Source organism: Wyeomyia smithii, chromosome 3 (assembly GCF_029784165.1).
Source record: "Wyeomyia smithii strain HCP4-BCI-WySm-NY-G18 chromosome 3, ASM2978416v1, whole genome shotgun sequence".
NCBI lineage: Eukaryota > Metazoa > Arthropoda > Insecta > Diptera > Culicidae > Wyeomyia > Wyeomyia smithii.
Window position 1 is genome coordinate 91,666,244 of NC_073696.1, and position 23,498 is coordinate 91,689,741.

A 23,498-nucleotide genomic window follows, 5' to 3' on the forward strand; every position below is an offset into this window, starting at 1 on the left:
GTGCCCACCACTGGTATTATCCAATATAATGACAAATCAGAATTTTTTTGCTATCTTACGGAAACTCAATGTATTTTGAAAACCGTCTCTTTAAAAGATCTTTTAGCTATACATTAAAAAATGCAGTGAAGTGACTTTATTCAACTTAACTAATTTAGGTTTAAATCACAGTTCTATTGTTACACTAATATGGAACTATTGAAAATAAAAATTACGGCATTATCTGTGCAAAAGATCAAATGATTAACTAAGGTCCAGTCCACGCTATTTACTTACTAAGGAACCAAAAAGGCCGAAGATCACACCCACAAACAGCACAGAACTGAGGAATATATTATAACATCAATAATGCAATGTTCTATAATAAATTTAACATTCACTTACATTAAAAGAGTAGCGAGCAGTCCGCATAGTTACTGCAGGTTGATATGTAAGCTGCGGCCAGGTTAAGCCAGGATAACTAGAAACGTACCACCCCTCATTTCTCAAATGTTTCTTCATCATTATACGAATATTGTTGCCACATTGTGGACAGTACTAAAAATAAAAACTATGTGAAGTCTCTAATATATCGTTTTAGTAAAAATTAAACAATATTTACGGTTAGTTTAAACTTCTTCATTGCGTTTCACAAACGTTTTTCGCGGTTTCAGTTTCAAATTATAATTCAGCAGAAGGGATGGGCGATGCTTGTATCGATACCAACGGTATCGATACATGGAGCCTAAGTATCGAGTATTTCGGCATCGATACTTGTTGCTAGCGATGAGTAGCGGTATCGACACTTTGCCAACGATACTTTGAAACGATACCGATACCACCTATTGGGGTTAGGAGATACAAGTATCGATACCAACGGTCTCGATACTTCGGCCAAAAGCTTTGAGTATTTTCGATACTTTCTATAGAGATAAGTGACTTTTCACCTACGCACACTAGTTAACATGTAAACCTGTGTAAAGTTGCTTTCGTTTCTTTCAAACTGAAAATCATCGCATCTTGTTGCTTTGACTTTTATCACTTTTTACCATTTTTGGTCGATTATGTTCAGCAGCTTCATCCGATTTCTGATCACGAATGAAAAAATTTATTCAGAAACAAGCTTAAAACATATAATGAGTGTTCAACTAAATATTTGTCCAGCTGCTAAAAACATAGCATTGCAAACAAAACAGCTATTTGTAAATATTTTCCTCAACTAGTTGCACTAACACATTCGTATGTAAAAAGGTCTATACCGATATCACGATACTTGGTATCGTTTTGTGCAAAAGTATTCGAGTACTCAGGTATCGATACTTCAGAGAGTATCGCCCATCCCTATTCAACAGTGACAGGGAAACAGAGATGCCAGATGTTTTTGCAAAATGTCTGCAACTACTCGCAAACCCGGAAAAATCTGCTTGATATTTGAAAAAAAAAAATCTATTCGTGATTCGAAAAAAAAATCGTTCGCGCAGGCAAAAGTCTGCAAAAATCTGCACACATTTTGAGAAAATCTGCGCAAATATAAAGAGACTCTGACAGAAATCTGCAGAAACTATGGGAAATCTATATCTAAACTATGGGAAATCTATATCTAAATATCTGCGAATCAATAAAAATCTGTACACGGACATTAAAAATCTGCGTTTTGCAGACAAATCTGCACATCCGGTATCCCTGCAGGGAAAGGAAATCAAGGGGCTCTTGTGGCTGTCAAACTCCATACATTTTCCATCTACCACTCATTCATTCTGGTACCAGCGTTTCTGGTACCCACTTTCTGGTTGGTTTGCCCTAAAACTAGTGCAATAGAGTAAACGTCTCAAATTGTCGGTAAACTTCCCAACAAACAATTTGTTGATTTACAGTAAAAAGCTATTATTCAGTGAATTTAGGCTGAACTATAGCTCAACAAGCCGTTATCTAACAAAATTGTTTGTTGGGTTATTCTCGAATAAATATCGTTTTAGATGAAAAAAAAAAAAAGAACTCAATATTTGTTTTCAGTACAATGTGCACTTTCATTGAATAAGATAGGCACAGACAGACGTCCAAGCAAGAACAAAATTGATCGAAAATTCTGTGTAAATTTTCAAAGAGAATTGCGTTATAAATCACTTGTATACTAGTGCCGCCTGGTGACCTTATCGCTACAATACATTTTTTTTCGCTGGTGTATGAGTCTGGCGTCACTGGTAGCGCTATCTGGTTACGGAATGCTACTTTAAAAAACTTTACACAAGTTTGGAGCTCAGCTTGGACGTCTGTCTGCGAGATAGGTTTTGTAAGCATTTGAAATGAGATATTGACGCCGTAATGAATTAATGATTGGCAGGCAAAATCTTGACGTTTATAATTCCCTGAACCTGAAAGAAATTAGCAGCAGAGATTCCAGATGTTTTTGAATATTTGCTGCAACTGCTGGAAAACCCGGAGAAATCCAACACGCTCGTCAAATTTAACTCTAAACTGAGTGAGATGTCACTCACTTTTGTTAGAAGTGAACCCACTCTGAACAGAGTTTTTATGATATTACTCATATATGGATAGAGTCACCATGTGTCAGAAATTGAGTAGAAATTACCCTCTTCTTAAAAAACCGCTTTGAAATGAAACTGAGTGAAAGCTACTCAGTTTGCTCGTTTTGACTTTTGATTCCTTTGATGAATGAAACTGCCAGAGGATTGTTGTATAAAATTATAACAAAATCACAAGTTTTTTTCAAATCTTTGTATTTTGCATATACATATATGTAATAAAAAAACAAACCTTATTAAATCATTAGTGTATTTTCTGCCTTAGCAGCTTCATTAAAAACCGCAGCAATACGGTTCACTGTTACCCGGGAACTGTGACTTGAGGTTTTAAATAGTACACATGCCAAAAAATCCATAACCATTCTGATATCTGGAGAAACTCTAATACACAAATGAAAAACACTTTTTTCAAACAATAATACAACACGTTTTTCCAAACAACAACTTATTTTTAGCGAAATGTTTTCAATACCACTCAAAAAAAGAGTAAAGCGGAAAATTATGACAATCTGAGTAACTGTTACTCAGTTCGGTAAACGAAACTTATTCAGTTTTTGACGTTTTAATAGACCATGTAAAACTGAGCTAAAGTTTTGTTTACGTTTAGACATACGACCTTATCACAAGTCGAGAGTTCTTCCTGCAAGCATTTCAAGTTCAATGGAATTTTTGCTAGAGGTTTTCCGTTTGTGTCAGGGGAACCGCGGACCGTTGAGATGTTGGGTACGCAGCAAATATATTGCAAATTTCCGCTGAAACGCGAATTACAGACAACTTGCAAGTAAAATGCAAACAACTTGTACGTCAGATTTATCGTATACCAGCATACGAGAGTGACCCAAGCAGCACGCATTGTTGCAATGAAGCAAATGCAACTCTCAATGCAGCATTCAAAGATTGTAATAAATCGCATCCGTTACTTTTATTCAACTTGTAAATAACCGAAAAAGCGCAGGAGGTGGAGCCTATATGCAACTAACAGTGCTATGTGTACCATCATCTGCATCGATAGCCGCTGCAGTATAGGAAGAAAAGAGAGGAGAAATAAAGTTAAGTTTGTTTACCTTTACTGTCATTACTCTTCGATGATGGTGTCGCGAAGTTTAATGGTGCTTATTACGGGAGTCACTTCACGGTAAAATATATTCCACTCTCACGCTCACTTCACTTTTTTAGACCTATTCCCGATTCCACCTCAAGTGAGGTGACAAAAATCACCTCCGTGAAGTGAGATTGACAGTGAAGTGAAATTGAGAATAGGACAAGTGAAATGAGATTGTTTCCCAGCTCAAAAATCTCCAAGTCCCAGGGAATCGTTTTTTCCGTTTTTTTAGATAACACCAGATCTTGACGTGCTCTGCATTTCTAAGACATTCGGCATCAAAACAAATGTTTTTTTCGGTATAGAAAATTTCCTGAACTAGTTTGCATTTTTTTCATCGGACAAAAAAATAAAAATTTGACCGCTTAAGAGCACGGATCAAATTCTGATTCGTTTCGTTACTGAAGAATAAATCCAATATTTACCATTAGATCACAAATCAATCAACCTTAAGACTTATGGCATTCTCGTGGAATCATTTCACCGTTCAAAATGGTCGTGAAATAATTCCACGCGAAACGTCGCTTTTTCCGTTCTCACTTCACTGATATGACACTCATAATAACCCAGATTCCACGGCAGATGTCACTTTGCGACGTTTTTCTCACTTACGTGAGTCCCGCAATCAGCGAAGGAAAAAAACCACCTCTAGCGATTAATGAATACATATAAAACAACCCTAAGATGCATAGATGAGGAAAAAAAAACCCTAAGATGCGTTGACATCGTCGTCAGTATGCGAAAAACAAAGTATCGGTGCTGGTGCACTCTCTTTGCTTTCCTCTTTACGATATAATCACATACATAAGACATACGTAACACTGGCGTTTTTTCCTGGTACACGTTGCCCCATAGTACTCCGTACCTCGCCCTGTTAAACTGCTCGATAAATAATGAACACAATGAATTTTCTTTTTCTCGACCTTATCGAGCCCCAAAGAAAATCCCATAAGGAACTGTCAAAAAGTTATTTACAAAATCAATGCAGCATTTTTCGAGTAGAAACGAGACAAATGCAGGGCTGCGCTGGTACACTGCCTTCAAAAACAACTCAAACAGAGGTTTTTTTACATAGGTTGGTACTTTCGAGTAGTTCATTTTGTACCAACTTTTTTGGAAGATTTCTTCCTGAGTGTTACGTATGTCTTATGTATGTGATATAATTCTATTCATTAGTGTACACCACAACAAGTGGTTCTCAATCGGTATATGGAGTTATTCGTCACTGTTACACGAAGCGATCAGATCTTGTTATATCCTTATTCTTTAGACTCATGAAGATGATTTTTTTGTCGGAAAAAGAGAGAAAATGACAGTGTATGCTCTCCTACTCTTGCTTAAACTAAACCGCTGCCGAAGTACTCCCTTCCCCCACACTTTCCCTCTCACCGCACCACACCTCTGCTGCTGTTTAGGCGACATGATATTCTCCTGTTGCTATCCTTTCTTCCCCCAACTACCGGCCTATGGAGAGACAAACGCAACGAGCGAATCGCTTCTCAGAGCTGATGTAGTCTAGTCATGTGTTTGTTTTCTCCCAGAAACCTATGCACCATATCATCATTTCATTATGGGTTGAGAGGATTCAAGTTTAGTCGCGGTCTGTACACTTCATGAAGTGTACATGTGATGAATAAACGACGATTGCATCATATTCGTTCCGTTTCCATCACTGCCCGCAATAGGATTTTGTTCACTTCACTCTGATTTCACCGTGAAGTGACTCCCGTAATAAGCACCAATATAACTACATACATTATAAAAAACCTTAAATATACCGAACTTTTTCTCTACTTACGCTTCTGATAAGTATGTTATTCTACCTGCGATTCAAAATTCACCGTGCAAAAAATGTTTTTACTTCGTAATTATTCACGCGCCTTTTATAAAGTGTTGTAAAAAAAATTTTATGATTCAAACTCGCCAAATTATAAACAATGTTTTGGGAAACGATAGTTCAGAAAACCTTGCTCAGTGGATTTGCAGTGTTAATCATGCGAAATATGGAATAAAAAAACCATATTTCCAACAATAATCATTTATCATTCGTTTATATTGGAGATGGCTGTTTACTGTGTAGTAATTTTAGCAAATATATGGTTCAACAAGATGTTGCTATACATTTTCACTACTAGTTTGCTTTCCTTAGAAGAAAATGTTTGTGAAACAACAATATGCAACATCATGTGACATTATCGTTATTTAAAAGCATCATGAAATATGCAGTTGGAAATAGATTGCAGAAAATTATTGAGCAATTTCTAGTTTTCAGTTACGAGAATGTTACACGTAAATAACAAAATGTTGCTAAATTCTTTTATATTTCTTCAGAGTAACCGAAAAAGTTTCTTGCACCGTTAAAAAAGTTTTAAAACAACAAATATTGAGTAGTCTCATTTGAAAAAATGTTGCAAGTGCTGCTTGGGGAACGCGATAGACTGTATAGATACGATTAACGAAGGCATTCTGTCGCGTTCGCTCTAGTTGACTGGTATACGATCAATCTGGCGTGCACGTCATCTGAATTTTACTTGCAAGTTGTCTGTAATTCGCGTTTCAGATGCAATCAGCAATATGAGATTTGACAGCGATAGCATACACGCTCGTGAAAAGTAACACGGCGAATGAATTAGTTTTAATTCAATTTCATAAGTTGCATGGAAACGTCAAAAAATGAATACCGCATTTGGTGATTCTGTGTAATTTTTACACTGATTTTAGATTAATCTAGAATAACTCATTTTTGAATTTACCACTATAACTCAATTTTGAGTAGCAAGCATGAAAAAACGACACCATTATTTGACACGAGTGAAAAGGCGGCACCATGATTCAACATTTGTGCGCCATTATTTAGCCTTTGCGGCCGTGTTATCTATTCTTGTGGGTGTTTGAGTGATTCCAAAAAATGAGAAAATCGCTGGGAAGGTGGTCACGGACATTTTAAAAAGCTTTAAGGTACATATATAAACTTTTTTCATTATTCATTCTAAAGAACCAAAAGTTTTCAGGTTGTTCGTGTCATCAGGAAAATTGTGGGAGAGTAAAATATCAAGTGATTATGCATCACAAAAAAAGAGCAAAATATACTTAAAAAATAAATATAATTAGACACCGTTCAGATTTTGTTTGTTTTGTTCTGACTGTTACCGGCACAAACCTCCCTCTCTACGCTAACATCGCATTTCAAACTGAGTGGTTTTCAATTCTTAAACTGAGTACTTTTAAATTCTGAAAATGGTTAGTTTTAAATTCAAAAATGAATATTTTTCTATTCAAAAATTTGATAGTTTCAAAATCTAAATCTGTGTAGGTTTCAATTTCAAAACTGAGTAGTTTTAAATTCAATAAATGGATAATTTTGTACACATAAACTGATATTTTTTAAGAACTAAATGAGTTTTATTAAACACAAAAAATGAGTTCAATTGTATACATCATTCTGAATAATAAATACACAGTATTTGCCCATACTATGGTTACACAATTTTGAATAACAACAGAGTTACTCAATTTTCGTGTTGTTCCACTTTTTATGAAAATGAATTGTTTTCTAATCATTTTTGAATTCATTTTAGGGAGCGTGTAGTCCTGAAAAAATCTGCTCGAAATCTGAAAAAATTTATCCGTGATTCGAAAAAATTTCGCTCACGCAGGCAAAAGTCTGCAAAAATTTACGATGTCGCTACAGTCGCTAAACAGCCTGTATGTTCATCAGTGTATGTACTTTCCACTCCCTTTGGTACTGACGTTGAAATTTATTCGCTGTGCCGTTCGCTCCACGGTGACAGCAGCGACCTCACACTTACTTTACCATTCAGCATGACGAGGGGTTCAATTCGAAGGGTATATTTTTGTGCACACAAGCTATTTTACACACTTTTAATCATTTGATTGTTAGTCTGTTCTCTGTGCTATTGTTGAAAAGAATAGTCGCGGGTGTCGCCAGAAATTAACCAGATTTATTAACTGCCTGCTGGTAACAGGGGATGTTACAAAATCCTACGGATATAATTTATCGAATAGAAGTAGTTGGGGAATTGTTTAAGTATCTTACTTTTAGTAATTTCGCTATTCTTCAACAGATTTGTTCGCTTACGATCTGCTTTCAATCTTCTCGATTAAGACTCTAGGGTTAGATAGATTTTGATTTTATAGTAGAAATTTAATTAGAAGGCTTTCACGTTCCTTACCCTTTGGTAAGTATTTGCCAATAATTTTAAGCCTCAACTAGTCGTAGATGTAGCTATAAGAGTACTCATTATTGCACGTGTTTGTAGAATTAACTAATTAGGATTGGACATGCAGATCAACTAGGCGGGTTAAATATTATCAATTAGCTAGGTTAAGTATTAGATTTAAACAAACGATAATTTTAAGTAGTAGATTTAAGTTATGCACTAATTTAATGGTAAGTATAGAGTGGGTAGACTGCATGTTAGACTTCTCCTTTTCCTTTAATTTTCGCAAGTCAGAGGCGATGACAGATTCCCGGTGGTAATGCAGGCTTTGGCATGTATGACAGACGTCATGAGTGTCGATAAAGATGTTCGACGATTTGGGGTTTGCCGAATTCGACGGGCGTGCTTACACTCCCCCCCGAATACGCAAAGGTCCACTCTGAAGCGCATTAGTCCTTGACGCCCACGTCGAGTACGCCGAGCTTCACCGCTGGTCTCTCGTATATGCCCTGGTTGGTTTGCACTGTGGCGCTTCTTACTTGCCCGTCTGCTCCTGATTTCACTCCGATTATTCGTCCCAATGGCCAGCTATTACGGGGACCCTTTGGGTCCGCGATGACTACAACGTCGCCTATCTCGATTGGTTTTGCCTTGGTAAACCACTTGGTGCGTCGAGTGATAACGGGTAAGTAATCTCTCAGCCACCATCGCCAGAATTCGTTGGCTATCAGTTGTGACTGTTTCCAGCTATTTCGAAGTACCACAGGATTGTCGTCATACGGTACCCATGCCTTAAGTCCGTTTGATGATCCCAGCAAGAATGGTTAGGTGTTAAAACCGGTGATTCGTCGTCTTCCAAAGGGATGTTTGTCAGTGGCCGTGAGTTGATCACGTTTTCTATCTCCAGGAGCGTGCTATTAAGTACTTCGTCAGTCGGAAGCCTTCTCCATTGCAGTTTACAGAGGTTAGACTTAACGCTACGGATTAAGCGCTCCCATGCGCCCCCCATGTGTGGTGAAGCCGGTGGGATGAAGGTCCATTCTGTGTCTGGTGTCGTGAATTCTTTTACAAGTTGCTCTTGGTTCACGGTTCTCAAAGCTTCTCGTAATTCTTTGTTACTTCCCTGAAAGTTCGTGCCTCTGTCGCTGAAGATAGTGGCTGGCACGCCTCTTCTAGCCATAATATTGCGTATCGCTAGGATGCACGAATCGGTCGTCAGTGTGTGAGCTATTTCTAGGTGGATAGCGCGAGTTGTAAGGCAAGTGGCAAGGACCCCCCACCGTTTTTCGGTTCGCCTTCCGATGCTTACAGTCATGGGACCGAAATAGTCCAACCCCATGTATGTAAACGGTCTAGTAAATGCAGCGAGTCGTTGTGGAGGTAAGTCGCTCATTGCTGGCGGTTGAGGTAAGGCACGAGTGTTTTTACATTCTTGACATTCTTTGCGGATATTGTTGTATATGGCTTTAAGTCTGAAAACACGAAAGCGCTGCCGTATCTCATTTATTGTTGTTTCATGATTTTGATGGTTGAACCGCTTGTGGTTGTCGAAAATGATGAGTTGGGTGACTGGATGGTTTCGCGGAAGGATTATCGGTTGAGCGGCGTCGCTGGCGATAAAAGGACAGGTTTGTGTTCTACCACGAACTCTTAGCACACTGTTAGTGTCTAGGAATGCGCACTGTTGGTAAAGCTGGCTGCCTCTAGGTATTGACTTGTTAGGAGTGCTTTCATTTGAGTTTCTGGAGAGGATGGCGATTTCGTCGATGTAGGTTGATGCCTGCGCTACGCGAAACAGATAACATTCAGCTTCGATTAGTTCTTCTTGTTTGAGTGGTCCATCTCTTCGTTCCTTCTTGTTACGCCTCATGTTGTGCACCCAGCGAAAAACACGAGCGGTACAACGTAGTAACTTCTGCCAATCTGAGAAGCGATTAAAATTAATAACTGATTCTTCGATCCTGGTGTGATACAGTAAGTGAGGACGAAGTTCTTCGGTTGTACTGCCAATATGATTATCTGAAATGGGCCAGTCTCCGGGTTATTTCCGTAGGAACGCTGGTCCCTGGAACCAGCGACTAGAGGCGGACAAATCCGGACGGCCTTTCCACTTTGTTCCCTCGTCCGCGACATTCTGTTTGGTCGATATCCAGTTCCATTCGCGTATATCAGATGCCTCCAGTATCTCGCTAACTCTGAACGCGACGTACTGGTTATAGCGCCGATGGTCGGATTTCAGCCAGCATAGTACGTCCTTCGAGTCCGTCCAAAAGAAGCGTTCCTTCACTCTAATGGACAATGATTTAGAAACGGTTTCCGCAAGTCTAACGCCGATAACCGCAGCTTGCAGCTCAGAGCGCGGGATTGACAGATATTTCAAAGGCGAAACTTTTGTTTTAGAGCTAACTAGGGAGCATTCGACGACGGTTCCTTCCTGATATCTCAAGTAAGCGATAGCGGCGTAGCCAGTCTCACTCGCATCTACGAATATATGTAGCTGGATCGTTGTACTGTCGGCTGTAGACGTCACCATTCGGTAGCAACGAGGAATTTTCACGGTTGTTATTTCTGGTAGTGCTGAACACCACGTTGTCCACTTGCTAAGGTGTGAGTCATCGATTAAGTCGTCCCAGTCGATCGAAGCGCGCCAGATTTCTTGAAGGAGTGTTTTTAAAACCATTAGAAAGTGCCCTATGAGCCCTAGCGGGTCGAACACCATCATGAGAAGGACCTCCCGTTTAGTTGGTCGACGTCGTCCAGATAGTAGAAGCTTGTCTATGCGAGGTGAAATTTTAAACGTAAAACAATCTGATGAGGTGTCCCACCATAGCCCGAGAATCTTTTCGAATGAATTGTCACCGCTAAGGTTTTTCTCCTCTATTGTTGGCTCGTGCATCGCTTTCAGAACTGCTGGTGAGTTCGTTGTCCAATTGCGGATTTCAAATCCGGCCGACGCGGGTATCTTTTTAACCTCTTTCGACAGTTGAATCGCTTGTGATTCCAATTCTACACTTAGAAGCATGTCGTCGACATAATGTCTCTTTACGATTGCTTCGACGGCAGCAGGATATTCTTGTTCATATTTTGCCGCATGAGTATTTTTTACGTACTGAGCGGTACTTGGTGAGCAGCAGGCTCCAAATGTCATTACCTGTACGACGTATGTACTCGGGTTCGTGTTAGTCCCATCTTTCCAAAAAAATCTCTGGCAGTGCTGATCCTCTTCGCGAATGTGGACTTGGTGATACATCTCGCGGATGTCCCCACAAATTGCGATCCGATACTCGCGAAACTGGATCAATACCGATAGCAAGGAGGTTAGTAAATCTGGGCCTTTAAGCAATACGGAGTTCAGCGAAACCCCGTGGGCGGTTGCGGCTGCATCCCATACGAGTCTTGTTTTTCCTGGTTTGTTTGCGTTTAAAACCGGAAACATAGGCAAGTACCAGACCCGAGAGCGTTTCACTTGCAGTTCCTGTTCCGAAAGTTTACGGATATATCCCTTCTGTACATGATCATAGATCTTTGCTTTTACTGCCTCTGCTAACACTGGATCACTCATCATTCCCCTTTCTAGACATTGCCACCTTTTAAGAGCCATCTCTTTGCTATCTGGGAGCCGAACGTTTTCGTACTTCCAGAGAAGTTCTGACTCATACCATCCATTCCCAGGTTTCGTTAATGTTTCGAGAAGCATCTGCGCTCGTACATCCTCTTTTGACTGTAGGAGTTTCACAGGTTCGCTGATACCAATACTGTCCAGTGTGAAGAAACTTTTAACCATTTGGTGCAGATCTTCATCGAGATCTTTATTGCACTGGCATACTTTGACGGAATGATAATTAACAGAGTGTTCAATTTTATCTTCGGTTGCGCATTTTCCATAGATTGTCCATCCGATTCTCATTTTAATGGCTATCGGTTCTTGAATACGTCCCTCACGGCTCTTTTGTACGTTTCCGACACTGAGGTTGTCCACGCCTATCAAAATCCGAGGATAGGCATTCTCGTACGATGCAATGGGTAGACCAGCAAGGTATGGATACTTTGCTTGAATATCGGCGTACCGAAGTGTTTGCGGCCGAATTTTAAGGCTTTCTACGGTGTGTACTAAGGACAACTTATACTTCTTTCGTTGTTCGCCGTAACTGGAGATATGTAGGTTTACGCACTCTGAAGAGGTTTCCATTCGGTGTGCTCCTCCTGTCCAGCCGAGACATAGCGATTTCATTGGCCCTATAACACCTAGCTCTTGTGCTAGATCTTGTTCCATTAACGAAATGTCGGATCCGTCGTCGATAAACGCGTAAGATTCAATAGTTTTCGAAGGTCCATAAAGAATGACCGGAAGTATCCGAAACAGGAATTGCGATTCGCCCTGATGAATGTTACAACTTAACTGCGGGTTAGTCGGTGGTGTAGAACTTGTGGACGTCACTGTCGGGGAACTATTAGTTTGTTGTTTTTCGGAGTGAAGAAGAGGATGATGAAGGAAGGTGCACCCGTTTGTACCGCACGGCTTTTGTTGTCTGCAGGACCCGTTGTGTCTCCGTAGGCATTTTCGGCACAGCTTGCACTCTCGCACGGCAGCCCACTTCGATTCGGTACTCAGCTCCGCAAAGCGTTTACATTTTGGGACGCTGGCACAAGCTTTCTTACATATGGGACAGTGCTTTTCGCACTCGCTGTAAGCGGTTTGCTTCGTCTGCATTGGCGCCGTATAGGGTTTGCTACTGCTCGACTCGATTTCAGAGTGCATGTTCAAGAATCCATCCTTTTTTAAGGAACGTTGTCTTGACTCACCGCTTCCCGACGGCATTACTGCGCTCGCATCTTCTGCTGTTGAGTACAGCCATGAGCTAAAGTCTAGCAAATTTGGGTTGGGTTTATCTCTGGAATGCTTAGCCCAATCTAGCTTTAATGCTGAGGGTAGCCGTTCCACCAGTTCGTATCGTAGCGAAGCATTGTAAACGAAATCATGCACCTCACACACTTGAATTGTTGCGACGAGGTTCTCCACAGTGAGAGCAAAGTTGACTACCGTCTCTAACCTGTCAAGGTTCGGCGACGGTAAGGTGCGAACCTTTTTCACGATTGCTTGAACGATTGCCTCCGGTCTACCATACAACATTTTTAACGTAGACATAACGCCCGCGACGTTCGACGGATGTAACAGGCGGTATTTAACCGCTTCCAACGCCCTTCCCTTAAGACATTTCCGAAGCCGCAGCATGTTTTCTTCATTCGAAAATCCGCACATTTGAGTAGAGTTATTAAACATCGAAAAAAAGAGTGGCCAGTCCTCTGGATTTCCACTGAAGTCAGGAAGATCCTTGGAAACCGCTTGTCGTGCGGCGAGCTGACTTCTGTTCAGTATGCAAACAGTTTTATCTCCGATATGCGGAGCAGAATGAATCACTGGAGCGTGATGATTTGTACGAATCGGTGTTGATCGTTGTCCTGGAGCGAACATGTGCGGATTATTAAGCGACGGATGATTATTTGCGACCGGATGTTTTACAGGATGAGACCCATAAGTTTCGGGGCCGGGATTTGGAGCGGGGTGCTCTGCAAGTCGCGGTAAGTTTCTTGGTACTGGTAGTTCCGGCTATTCAGGCTCTAAACCAGAGTTTACCTCTTCTCCACAACGCTCTGTGTCAGCTATCCATTGCTCAATTTTTGATACTTTACTAGCATCGAAATCGCTTATCACGGTTGAAGTATCATTTTCATACTCAAGAAGAGCTTTGAATTTTCTCTCTAAAAACTTCTGTTCGAGCTTTTTTTGCTCCTCGATCATCATCAGTTGCAACTTTAGTCTTCTCCTAGCTTCACTTTGCCCTGTTCTACCGCTACTTCCAGTACGCTGAGACGGGGCTGACCGTGAGGGTTGCAGATCTCCACATCCTGCGGCGGGAGTCGTTCGCTGTTTTTCCTCAGCAGTCACACACTTGGAGCAACTCCAATCTGCATTCTGAATTTCATCAGTCACGTTTACGCACGTGAAGTGGTACCACAAGTCGCAATTATCACACTGAACCATATTTTCGTTATCCAGCTCAGCACACAACTGACAGTTCGATACCCGATTCGCGCGACCGTTCCGCAGCGGATTCCGTCTTCCGCTTGTGCCACTGTTAGGCTCACCGAGTTTTTTATTTTCGACAGGCATGTTGTTTGTATCTATTTGGGCATTAGGAGGGGAATCAGCGGCGATGTTTGACGAACAGCTAGTGCTTGTACTCGTCTTCTTACCAGTTTTGGAATCCTTTGGCATCTCTCAATCCGGATAAAAGATTTTGTAAAATGTTGAAAAGAATAGTCGCGGGTGTCGCCAGAAATTAACCAGATTTATTAACTGCCTGCTGGTAACAGGGGATGTTACAAAATCCTACGGATATAATTTATTGAATAGAAGTAGTTGGGGAATTGTTTAAGTATCTTACTTTTAGTAATTTCGCTATTCTTCAACAGATTTGTTCGCTTAAGATCTGCTTTCAATCTTCTCGATTAAGACTCTAGGGTTAGATAGATTTTGATTTTATAGTAGAAATTTAATTAGAAAGCTTTCACGTTCCTTACCCTTTGGTAAGTATTTGCCAATAATTTTAAGCCTCAACTAGTCGTAGATGTAGCTATAAGAGTACTCATTATTGCACGTGTTTGTAGAATTAACTAATTAGGATTTCACTCACCGTATGCTGATTTTAGCGTTGATGCAGATCAACTAGGCGGGTTAAATATTATCAATTAGCTAGGTTAAGTATTAGATTTAAACAAACGATAATTTTAAGTAGTAGATTTAAGTTATGCACTAATTTAATGGTAAGTATAGAGTGGGTAGACTGCATGTTAGACTTCTCCTTTTCCTTTAATTTTCGCAAGTCAGAGGCGATGACAGATTCCCGGTTGTAATGCAGGCTTTGGCATGTATGACAGACGTCATGAGTGTCGATAAAGATGTTCGACGATCTGGGGTTTGCCGAATTCGACGGGCGTGCTTACAGCTATAAGGTTTCAATTAGAATAGTTTGATGATTATTTCTATTCACCTCCCTGGCAACGTAATCTCATCACTAATCCAGCTTTTTACGAACCATAATGGCTGTCGCTATAATGCGTGTTCGTAATATGCGAACCTCTTTGCTTCCGTCAGATTTGGGACTTCTGAAAAATTGGCAACACAAATGTTGCCAGATATATTTTTTCTTTTGATAAAATATATATGAAGACTTCAAACTGACGTAAGCAGAGTTGTCAAAAGGGTTGGTAATTTATTACGAACTTTGCATTATAGCGTCCGCCATTATGGCGCGTAAAAAACTGGATAGAGTGACAGTACCCCCATTATGACGAAACCCTCGATGCCGAGCACCAAACAACAATGGCCGCAAAGGGAAGACATCGGACGTGCTTCTCACTCCCGTTCAGTGTTGCCTAATCTATCGATGTTGCTGCTTATAGCAGTTAAAGCACAGCAGTGTAACATGCCACTTTATTCCCGCATATACAAAAGTACAGGCTACGAACGCGTCAGGGAGGTGGTTCTATTGCTGATTGCATTTGAAACGCGATTTACAGACAACCTGAAAGCAAAAAGCAGACAACGTGCACGTTATAGCGAATTTCTTTATTCCACCAGCTCACCTCGTTTTGACCTGGAAGCACACTAACTGCTGTCAAAACCCTTCTGTATTCGTTCGAATTAGACCCAGTTTTGACCTGGCGTGCTGCCCGAAGCGCACTGTAAAATTTGTCAGCTTCAACCCACCACCGCACGTGCTTAGTTCGTAAACAATTATCTGGCATCTCTTTTTTACTTGCGTCGTAAATTGCGATACCGTTTTTTTATTGCCCTGACGCAGTTGAATAAAGAAATTCGCTATTAGATTGCTCGTATACCAGTCAGCCAGAGCAAACGCGACAATCGTATCTATACAGTACATCACTCTCGTATGCTGGTATACGATAAATCTGATGTACAAGTTGTCTGCATTTTGCTCCAAATTGTCTGTTATTCGCGTTTCAGCGGAAATTTGCAATATTTTTCTCCGTGTACTGTTGCTATATTATATAGTTCGACACTCTGCCGTTGGTGGTGCTGTTGGCAGTAAAAATTATCAGCGGTTTTCGGGCGGAAGCAAATTTTTGCCTTTTCTGTTGACCGAGCGCGTCGGCGCGGCATTTGTTTCTTATTTCGTACCGATGAAAACCGCAACCGGGTAGAAAAATATAGTAGGCACGAAAAGTTTACCGTAAAATCTGCTTCTTTGGAAGCGATTCAACTGAAAAGCGTGATTAAACGGTCAAGTGATATCGGCAATAATCAGGCAAGTTAAATTTTATTTTCATTACTCCTTGTGGAACCGAATATGGTAAGATTATGCTTGGCTTGTCTGAGCAGAAAAAAATTAGCAAACGACTCCATCTTTCTTTTTGCATTTATTAACCTGCAGTCGAAGAAAATGTCTCGATATCCGCACGACGCTAAAGTTTACGTAGGAGAACTGGGAAATAACGCCAGCAAGCAGGAAATCGAGGATGCCTTTTCCTACTATGGTCCGCTGAGAAATGTTTGGGTTGCCCGTAATCCGCCCGGTTTTGCGTTCGTGGAGTTTGAAGACGCACGCGATGCGGAGGATTCGGTTCGTGGCTTAGATGGCAGGACAATTTGCGGTCGCAGAGCTCGAGTTGAGTTATCTACCGGCAAGGGCGGTCGTGGATTCCGTGGCGGTGGTGGAGGTGGAGGAGCACCTAGAGGAAAGGGTGGTCGTGGTAACTTCCATCCGGATGATAGGTGCTACGAGTGTGGCGGCCGTGGGCATTATGCTCGCGACTGTACCAAGCGTGGACGCAGCAAAGGACGTAGAAGGTAATTTAATGTTCATTATTTTTCTAATCATTGTTGCGGTATTTTTTGATTAAAAGTTCCGGGTAGTTTTGCGAGATGGGACGAGGTTTCAAGCAGAGTTTTGTTGTTTTGAACAAGCATCAAGAAGAACAGACGTTCCATCTTGCAACCTCAACTGCCAGGTTGTGTTCGAGTATCAAACTGAAGGTAGATTTTTATTCTGGAATTGATTTTCACCAGAGTAGAGAGAGAAGCAACGAAACAGAGACTAGGGTTTCCTGACTGATTCAATGGTCGTCTTCCCCCGTTGGGCTCCCAAGTGGTACTTTGAATCAGTCAACGAAACCGCCTTCGAAGCAACCTTCAAAGAGCGCGAGATGGTGATTAGCGCAGAATATGTCAACGAAAACGGCGAAATCTGCGTAGAGATCATCGTGCTCAAAGTCAGCTTCTGATTCAGCTAAGAGTCTTCTGGTTCCGAGCAATGACAAGCCTACTTTCTTGCCTGCTGAATTGCGACTGCCGAGCTCCGAAACACACCGCGATCTGCTCAGTTTGCATCTGATAGACACAGCGTGTGTTCTTCCTCGAGTATAAGAGAGTGCAAAAGAGAATTCCTCGCGTATAAATATCGTCCATAACTTGTTCAAGAAACACGCCACTCAAGTCAAGTCTGCAAGTCTTCTGTGTAGTCTACTAGAGCCCATCCGTCTCGAACAGATACGACAAGAGCGTTTCTACCGAAGCCTCCCGTGAGTGTTCCTTTTGTTTTAGTTTATTCTGATCTACAAAGAAAAAAAAGTTTACAGGATTGTCATGGTTAGTAGTTTTTACGAGTTTTCGTTCAAACATGACAACTGAGGGAAGGTACAATTAACATTTCATTTCATAACAAAAACATGCGCTGAGTCTTACAACGAAAATACCAGCTAGAACGTAGGTTTTTACCTCATCTCATGCGTTTCTTGAGAGGAAAGTTTCGATGACTGTTGCTCAAACGATTTGAATGCTTTTATTATTTCTGCGTGAAACTTTATTTTTATTATTCACAAGTTAAACGTTTTTAGTTCCCTACAATCCAAGTTTTATTCAATAACTTGAAGTATGATGGTTTCGGCAATCTTTCATAGTTTAAAAAAAAAGGCTATCACATTTGAGCAATCGTTATCTGTACTTCCACAACATAATACTCCTTATACTTTTTATTTTGAACGTCGACTAATATAACCTTTATTTTCTCTGCATTTAAATAATTTCTGCCACAGATCTCGGAGCCGCAGCCCACGTTCACGCTCCCGTGAACTTCGTACCCGTTCCAAGAGCTACAGTCGCAGCCGCAGCCGGGACCGTGATCGCGAACGTGACCGTGATCGTCGTACTCGATCCAAGACACCGAAGAAGTCGACTCGCGATCGCTCTGTGTCTCGCGATCGGACTAAATCGCCTCGTCGATCCAAAACCCGCTCCAGGAGCCGCTCGCGCACGCCCCGTTCGGTGACCAGATCACGCTCTAGATCTCATCGTCGGAACGGAGCCTCTCATCACGACTAATTCTTGGGGTCAAGACGACGTTTCAAATGCTGATACAGACAGCAGTTTTCTGTAACAAACAGGAAATACTTAACATGCTACTCTGTCCCCCTAAGATAGATAAACGGAAACAAAATAACTGCTTTTTGAACTATAAAAATGACGCCGCTTTTCAAGTGGAAAGCCATTTTCCACAATTCTGGCAAGATAAGAATGTATCTATTTATAATCCAAACCAAGAAAAAATCGCTTGATAGATTGCTTTTACATTACTTTTATTTTATTTCATTCAAATTCCAAACAATATGAGATTAACGTGTCTTACTCGAACAAACGGAATGAGGAAAACAAAATCTTAATCAGTAATTACTGATATGTAAGTTGTCTACGCAATCTCAGCTCTCTACGCTGATCATGGATAGTAATTAGCAAAAAAAAAAACATTCTATTTGTCTCAGCGCAAAGATCTGCATTTAACAGTTTTGTAAATGTGCGCAGCTCTGAGAAGGGCTGTTGCATTGCAGCAGTAGCTGAAGGTTCATGTGAAAACCAGTACGCGTAGAGAACTGTATCCTTTTATTTTACAAGTGTAGATTTGATCGTATGATAAATAAAACAAATAAAGAATATAGATCCTGTGTTTATGTACTGAGAGAAAATTTTGCGAGTGAGTAGAGATTCATTATTTGGATTTTACATGAGAGCAGTATTCTATTTCAATTTTGTAGACTCCAAGTCTAGACTGAATGAAAAAAGAATACCAGTTCTACGTAAATCAATGATATAACAAATAACTCTTGGAAGCAAAAGTATCTAAAATTTATTGTTCAGACGCGGTATTACAGGTTTACAAATTACTTACTTCAATAATTAGTCAAAAATTATAAGAAGTTTCGTTTTCGTTTATTTTTTCGTTCGTTTTCGGGCGCAAATTAGTCAAAAATTATAAAAAGGTATAACAATAATGCCACAAAAACTACAACTAATTCACAATTTTGTTAACTGTGTTGTAGTTCAAGCGGGATATCTATGTCTTATTAATTTAAGGTTTGACCGCATTGACCAAGAAAGGTGATGAATCTATGTTGTACAGCTTTTGCTCAGCATTTCCGAACATGTGAATGCGGGCCTCATACAATAGAGGCCGTGTCAAGAATGGAGCCGAGAAGTAAGGGTCTCTCGTATAGTACGGGTCACAATAGTTCTTGACCATGTGCATAATAAATTCTAAGTTATGGTTAAATTCTATAAATTAAAAAGTTGTAATTGCATGCAGTCTTTTAGCAACCGTACAGCAAGTAATATGTGCAAAACGTCAGCATCTAGCAATTTATATTTACAAAACAAACATCGTTCAAAAGATCAGGAGAAGCAACGGTGCTAAAGTACTTCCCTGTGGGACTGCAGATTGATTGCAGAAGACATGAGATATACTGAAGTCGATCATTTTTGAAAAACTGTGATTTGTCAGGTATGTTACCACTGAACAAAATTGTAAGAAGCGCTTAGCTTTCGTAACAGTACCTACTTAGGCATTTTTCTCTATACGGCTAATGCAAACCAGCCGAAAACAAGCTGATTTCTAGCATTTGGGAAAGAAGCCGTGCTGCTCCATCGCGATGCACGAATTTTCTTCACTAAATAGAAGCTTACCCACAAGAATCTTCCACAATTCTGACCCAGCACACAGAAAGGTAATACCACAAACTAAGAGACATAACACGTTGAACAAATTATAATTTTAGATACCAGAACTTTACGTTAATAACACTAGCACCACAGATAAACAGACGTGTCACTTGGTTTGAAATTTGGTTTAGTAGGTAATAATGCCGCTATAAGCAAGCGTGCACATTCATTATCAAAGACAAACACCGTCAGTAATGCCGCTGGTGTTGATTTAAGCAAGCGTGCACACCCATCAGCAAAGATAAAAACCATTTCACGAAAATAGGTTAGTAGGCAACTAGCTCACATGGTGGTGCATGAGTGTAACATTTCGAATAAGAACGAAGATTTTTCAAAATTTTTCTTCGAAGAGGCACATCTGTTCGTCTGTGCTACCACCATCTGCTACCGTATTCGCACTGCGTCTTGTATTTCGACAACAGCGCTAGCGTACGTCTATGCAGTGCCTTTCAAAGGATCGCAAGTTGACTGTTAAAACACGAATGCGAACGCCTTCCGCAGTCAACTTGACTGCTCGATATAGTCAAGCGATCGCCCAGAGAAAAAACAGTCAAAGTAAAGTTGATCGTTTTTTTCAGTTTCTAGGTGGCGGTCATTCGCTATGGCAGCGCTCGTTAATTACGTTCACTCTCCGATTATGTGTACGTGCAAGACACGAAGTGAATGAGGGCGGTTGGTATCATTCTTACCACATATACAGCTTTTTTGGCTGTATTGAGCGCTATAAAACTTTGATAAAACCAATATTTTTACTTGGGTAATGAGTTATAATGTCTACTAATGAAGGGTTGTGAATTTCGTGAACCGGATTCAGCAGTTAGCAGAACGTGCCGAGTTAAAAACCATACACAGCACAAACACACAAATCATACCATATCATAGACACACACACATCATACCATATCATACAAACACATACGCATCATACCATATCATAAAGACACACACACACACATTATATCATATCATACACACACACACATCATATCATCCATATCATCATACCATACACACATCATACCATATCATACACACATACACACATCATACCATATCATACACACACAGCAAGCAAGCGACCAATCAGAGGACGTTATTTTTATTTCAACAAGGCTTGGCAATTTTCAATAGTGCAATAGTTCTTAGATTCAAACAACATTGTTCTGCATTTGGGCAGATGCGTGTATAATTTTCCAATCGATTGCTGCAAGAATGAAGAAAATCGGTTGAAAACCAACCGACCTATAAGCATTTGAAAAGGGACAAATTTCGTCCCAGTTTTTCAGTTTGCATCCCTGTGTGATATGCTAAAGTAAAACTTAGTTCTACGTCAAAAGGCATTTTGCTGTTCAAAATCGGTTGCTGATCGCAACCTTTGTGCTGCCCCAACAGTGGGGGAGTTAAGATACACGGACAACATGCACTGTGGAAGCTATTACACCTTCTGTAAATTAGACGGCCGCGACAGATGTAACTGCTAGAATCCACACAGAATGCTTGCTTACGTTGTCAAAAATAATTAACTTTCAATGACTTGTTTATTTGCCTTGAAAAAGGCATTTTGCTGTTCAAATTTGGATTTGGTGATGACGATCTTCATGCTGCCTTAACACGGGGGAATAATGACAGTCTGGCGACACACGCTGAGAAGAACCGCGCTGCTCCTGAGACGTGGTGACCAACCACAGGGCTAGTGCTGCTGCTAAGGAAGACGACTGCTGTTGACAACTTGTCGCTGTCCAGAACTATTATGAGCGGCTTCGGCTGAAACAGGCTCTTATATAGGCCAAACAGCATGTATATGATTCTGTCGACCGTGCTTGGGAAGCAATCATATAACGACCAATCAGAGGACGTAATTTTCGTTTAAACAAGGCTTGACAATTATCAATAGTACAATAGTTTGCATAATCAATCAACAATTTTCTACATTTGGGTGGATGCGTGTATAATTTTCCAAACAATTGCTGCAAAAATAAAGGAAATCGGTTGAAAACAAACCGATTTATAAGTATCTAAGAAGGGACAAATTTCGTCCCCTTTTCGTTAATAGTTTTCCTATTTACATCCCTATGTGGTAGGCTAAAGAAAAACGTAGTTCTACGTCAAAACACTTGGTACGTCGGCTCAAGACCTAAGCACAATTGATACGTTGCGGCTGCATTTGCGACAATATGATAGCCCATACATGTTCTGTCAAATTAACGTCAACGCAACGCATACGTATACGCAATTACTTGTGGAGCCCCAATACGCAATTGCTTGTGGAGCCCATAGTAGGCATGACTTCCGCTGATAATACGCCTCTGGATCTCAAGGCTGGTATCATTGTCCTCAGTTACCAGTAAGCCAAGATAGACAAACTCGTCGACTACATTGACCTCATTGCCGTCGATCGTAATGCTACTGCCTAGGCGTTATTGGTCGGCTTCGGTTCCACCGGCCAGCATTTGCTTGGTTTTAGACGTATTTACCTGCAACCCAATCAACGCTGCTTCCCGTTTTAGTCAGGTGTACTGTTCCGCTACCACTGCGGTTGTTCGCTATCACCGCGGTTGACAATTTCTATTGAAGTCGATGAATATGTGGTGCGTGGGGGTTCTGTACCCAAGGCATTTCTGGAGGATCTGCCGTAAATGGTAAAGATTTCGTCCGTCGTAGATCGTCCTTCCACGAAGCCGGCCTGACAACTTCCCAAAAATCTGTTGGCTAGCGGTGAAAGTTGGCAGAAAAGGATTCAGGAGAGCACTTTGTGGACGGTATTTGAAACGGTGATCGCACGATAGTTCCCACAGTACAATTTGTCGCCTTTCTTAGAGATAGGGTAGATAACCCCATCTTTCCACTCCTCCGGTAGCTGTTCTGTATCCTAAATTCTGGCAATCAGCCGGTGCAAAAGGGTTTCAAAATTTTCTTAGCCGCCAATCCGCGTAGGCGCCATTCAGGTGTTCGTCGAAGTGCTTTGATTTTCTTGGAGAACTTTTGGATTTCCTGAGAATGATGCAGCTGTTCCAGCTTAACATACTCCTCCTCCTCTTCCAGGCAGCGCTTTTTCTCCCGGAGGATTTGCATCTTCTTTTGTCTGTGTCTCTCTACATTCTGACGAGTGTCACTGCGTATTGTACTCATCATCCATCACCCTCCTACATTCGTCGTCGAACCACTCGTTTCGTCCCACATGCCCGATGACGTTCTGCGCTACGCTGTTGATGGCCGTTTTGACGGTATTCCAACAGTCCTCTAGGGGAGCTACCTATAACTGGTCCTTTTCGGGCAGCGCAGCTTCAAGCGAATACGTGTAGTTTGGCGACGTTTGGCTGCTTCCGTCGCGCGAGGTCTAAATGGGGCGGGCGTCGATACCGAATTTTGTTAACAACGGAGAGTTTTGGCAACGGCAGAGAGCTTACCACACTCTTCCTTCGCTCCGGTCAAGCCGTCAACGTGCCGGCCGGAAGTTGCGTCGTTTATCAAGAAATATCATAAGACCGAAGATGCGGTGTTTTGGCCGAGCGATTGTTGGAGGAGATGGAGCGGCTGAATATCGATGTGGTACCCAAGATGGCGAACCCACCCAACGTCTCCAAATTGCGTCCCATCGAGGACGACGAAAGAACGCCTAAACG

The 23,498-nt window shown here is 41.1% G+C and overlaps 3 protein-coding genes and 1 long non-coding RNA gene across 6 annotated transcripts; 1 reads left to right on the forward strand and 3 right to left on the reverse strand.

Moving 5' to 3' along the window:
- Nucleotides 1–213: 213 nt before the first annotated feature.
- LOC129726805 (uncharacterized) lies at nt 214–713 on the reverse strand. Of its 2 annotated transcripts, none has more exons than XR_008728413.1 (3): nt 602–713; nt 385–537; nt 214–322 (listed from the first exon to the last, which is right to left on the reverse strand). It is a non-coding gene; the product is annotated as an uncharacterized LOC129726805 (long non-coding RNA). The 2 variants fall into 2 exon arrangements; XR_008728414.1 differs by having other exon boundaries at nt 385–550; nt 602–708.
- Nucleotides 714–8,532: 7,819 nt separating this feature from the next.
- LOC129728412 (uncharacterized) lies at nt 8,533–9,675 on the reverse strand. The gene has a single exon (XM_055686850.1). The coding sequence runs from the start codon at nt 9,673–9,675 to the stop codon at nt 8,533–8,535; it is 1,143 nt and encodes a 380-aa protein (XP_055542825.1).
- A 171-nt stretch (nt 9,676–9,846) lies between these two features.
- On the reverse strand, nt 9,847–13,278 carry LOC129728414 (uncharacterized). The gene has a single exon (XM_055686851.1). It carries the CDS (start codon nt 13,276–13,278, stop codon nt 9,847–9,849), a length of 3,432 nt encoding a protein of 1,143 aa, XP_055542826.1.
- A 2,697-nt stretch (nt 13,279–15,975) lies between these two features.
- LOC129731270 (probable splicing factor, arginine/serine-rich 6) lies at nt 15,976–18,817 on the forward strand. 2 transcript variants are annotated; one of them, XM_055691129.1, is made up of 3 exons: nt 15,976–16,135; nt 16,262–16,677; nt 17,922–18,817. In XM_055691129.1, the coding sequence occupies exons 2-3, from the start codon at nt 16,271–16,273 to the stop codon at nt 18,205–18,207; spliced, it is 693 nt and encodes a 230-aa protein (XP_055547104.1). In that variant the 5' UTR covers nt 15,976–16,135; nt 16,262–16,270; the 3' UTR covers nt 18,208–18,817. The 2 variants fall into 2 exon arrangements, with proteins under 2 accessions (XP_055547104.1, XP_055547103.1); XM_055691128.1 differs by having other exon boundaries at nt 16,023–16,180.
- Nucleotides 18,818–23,498: the final 4,681 nt, after the last annotated feature.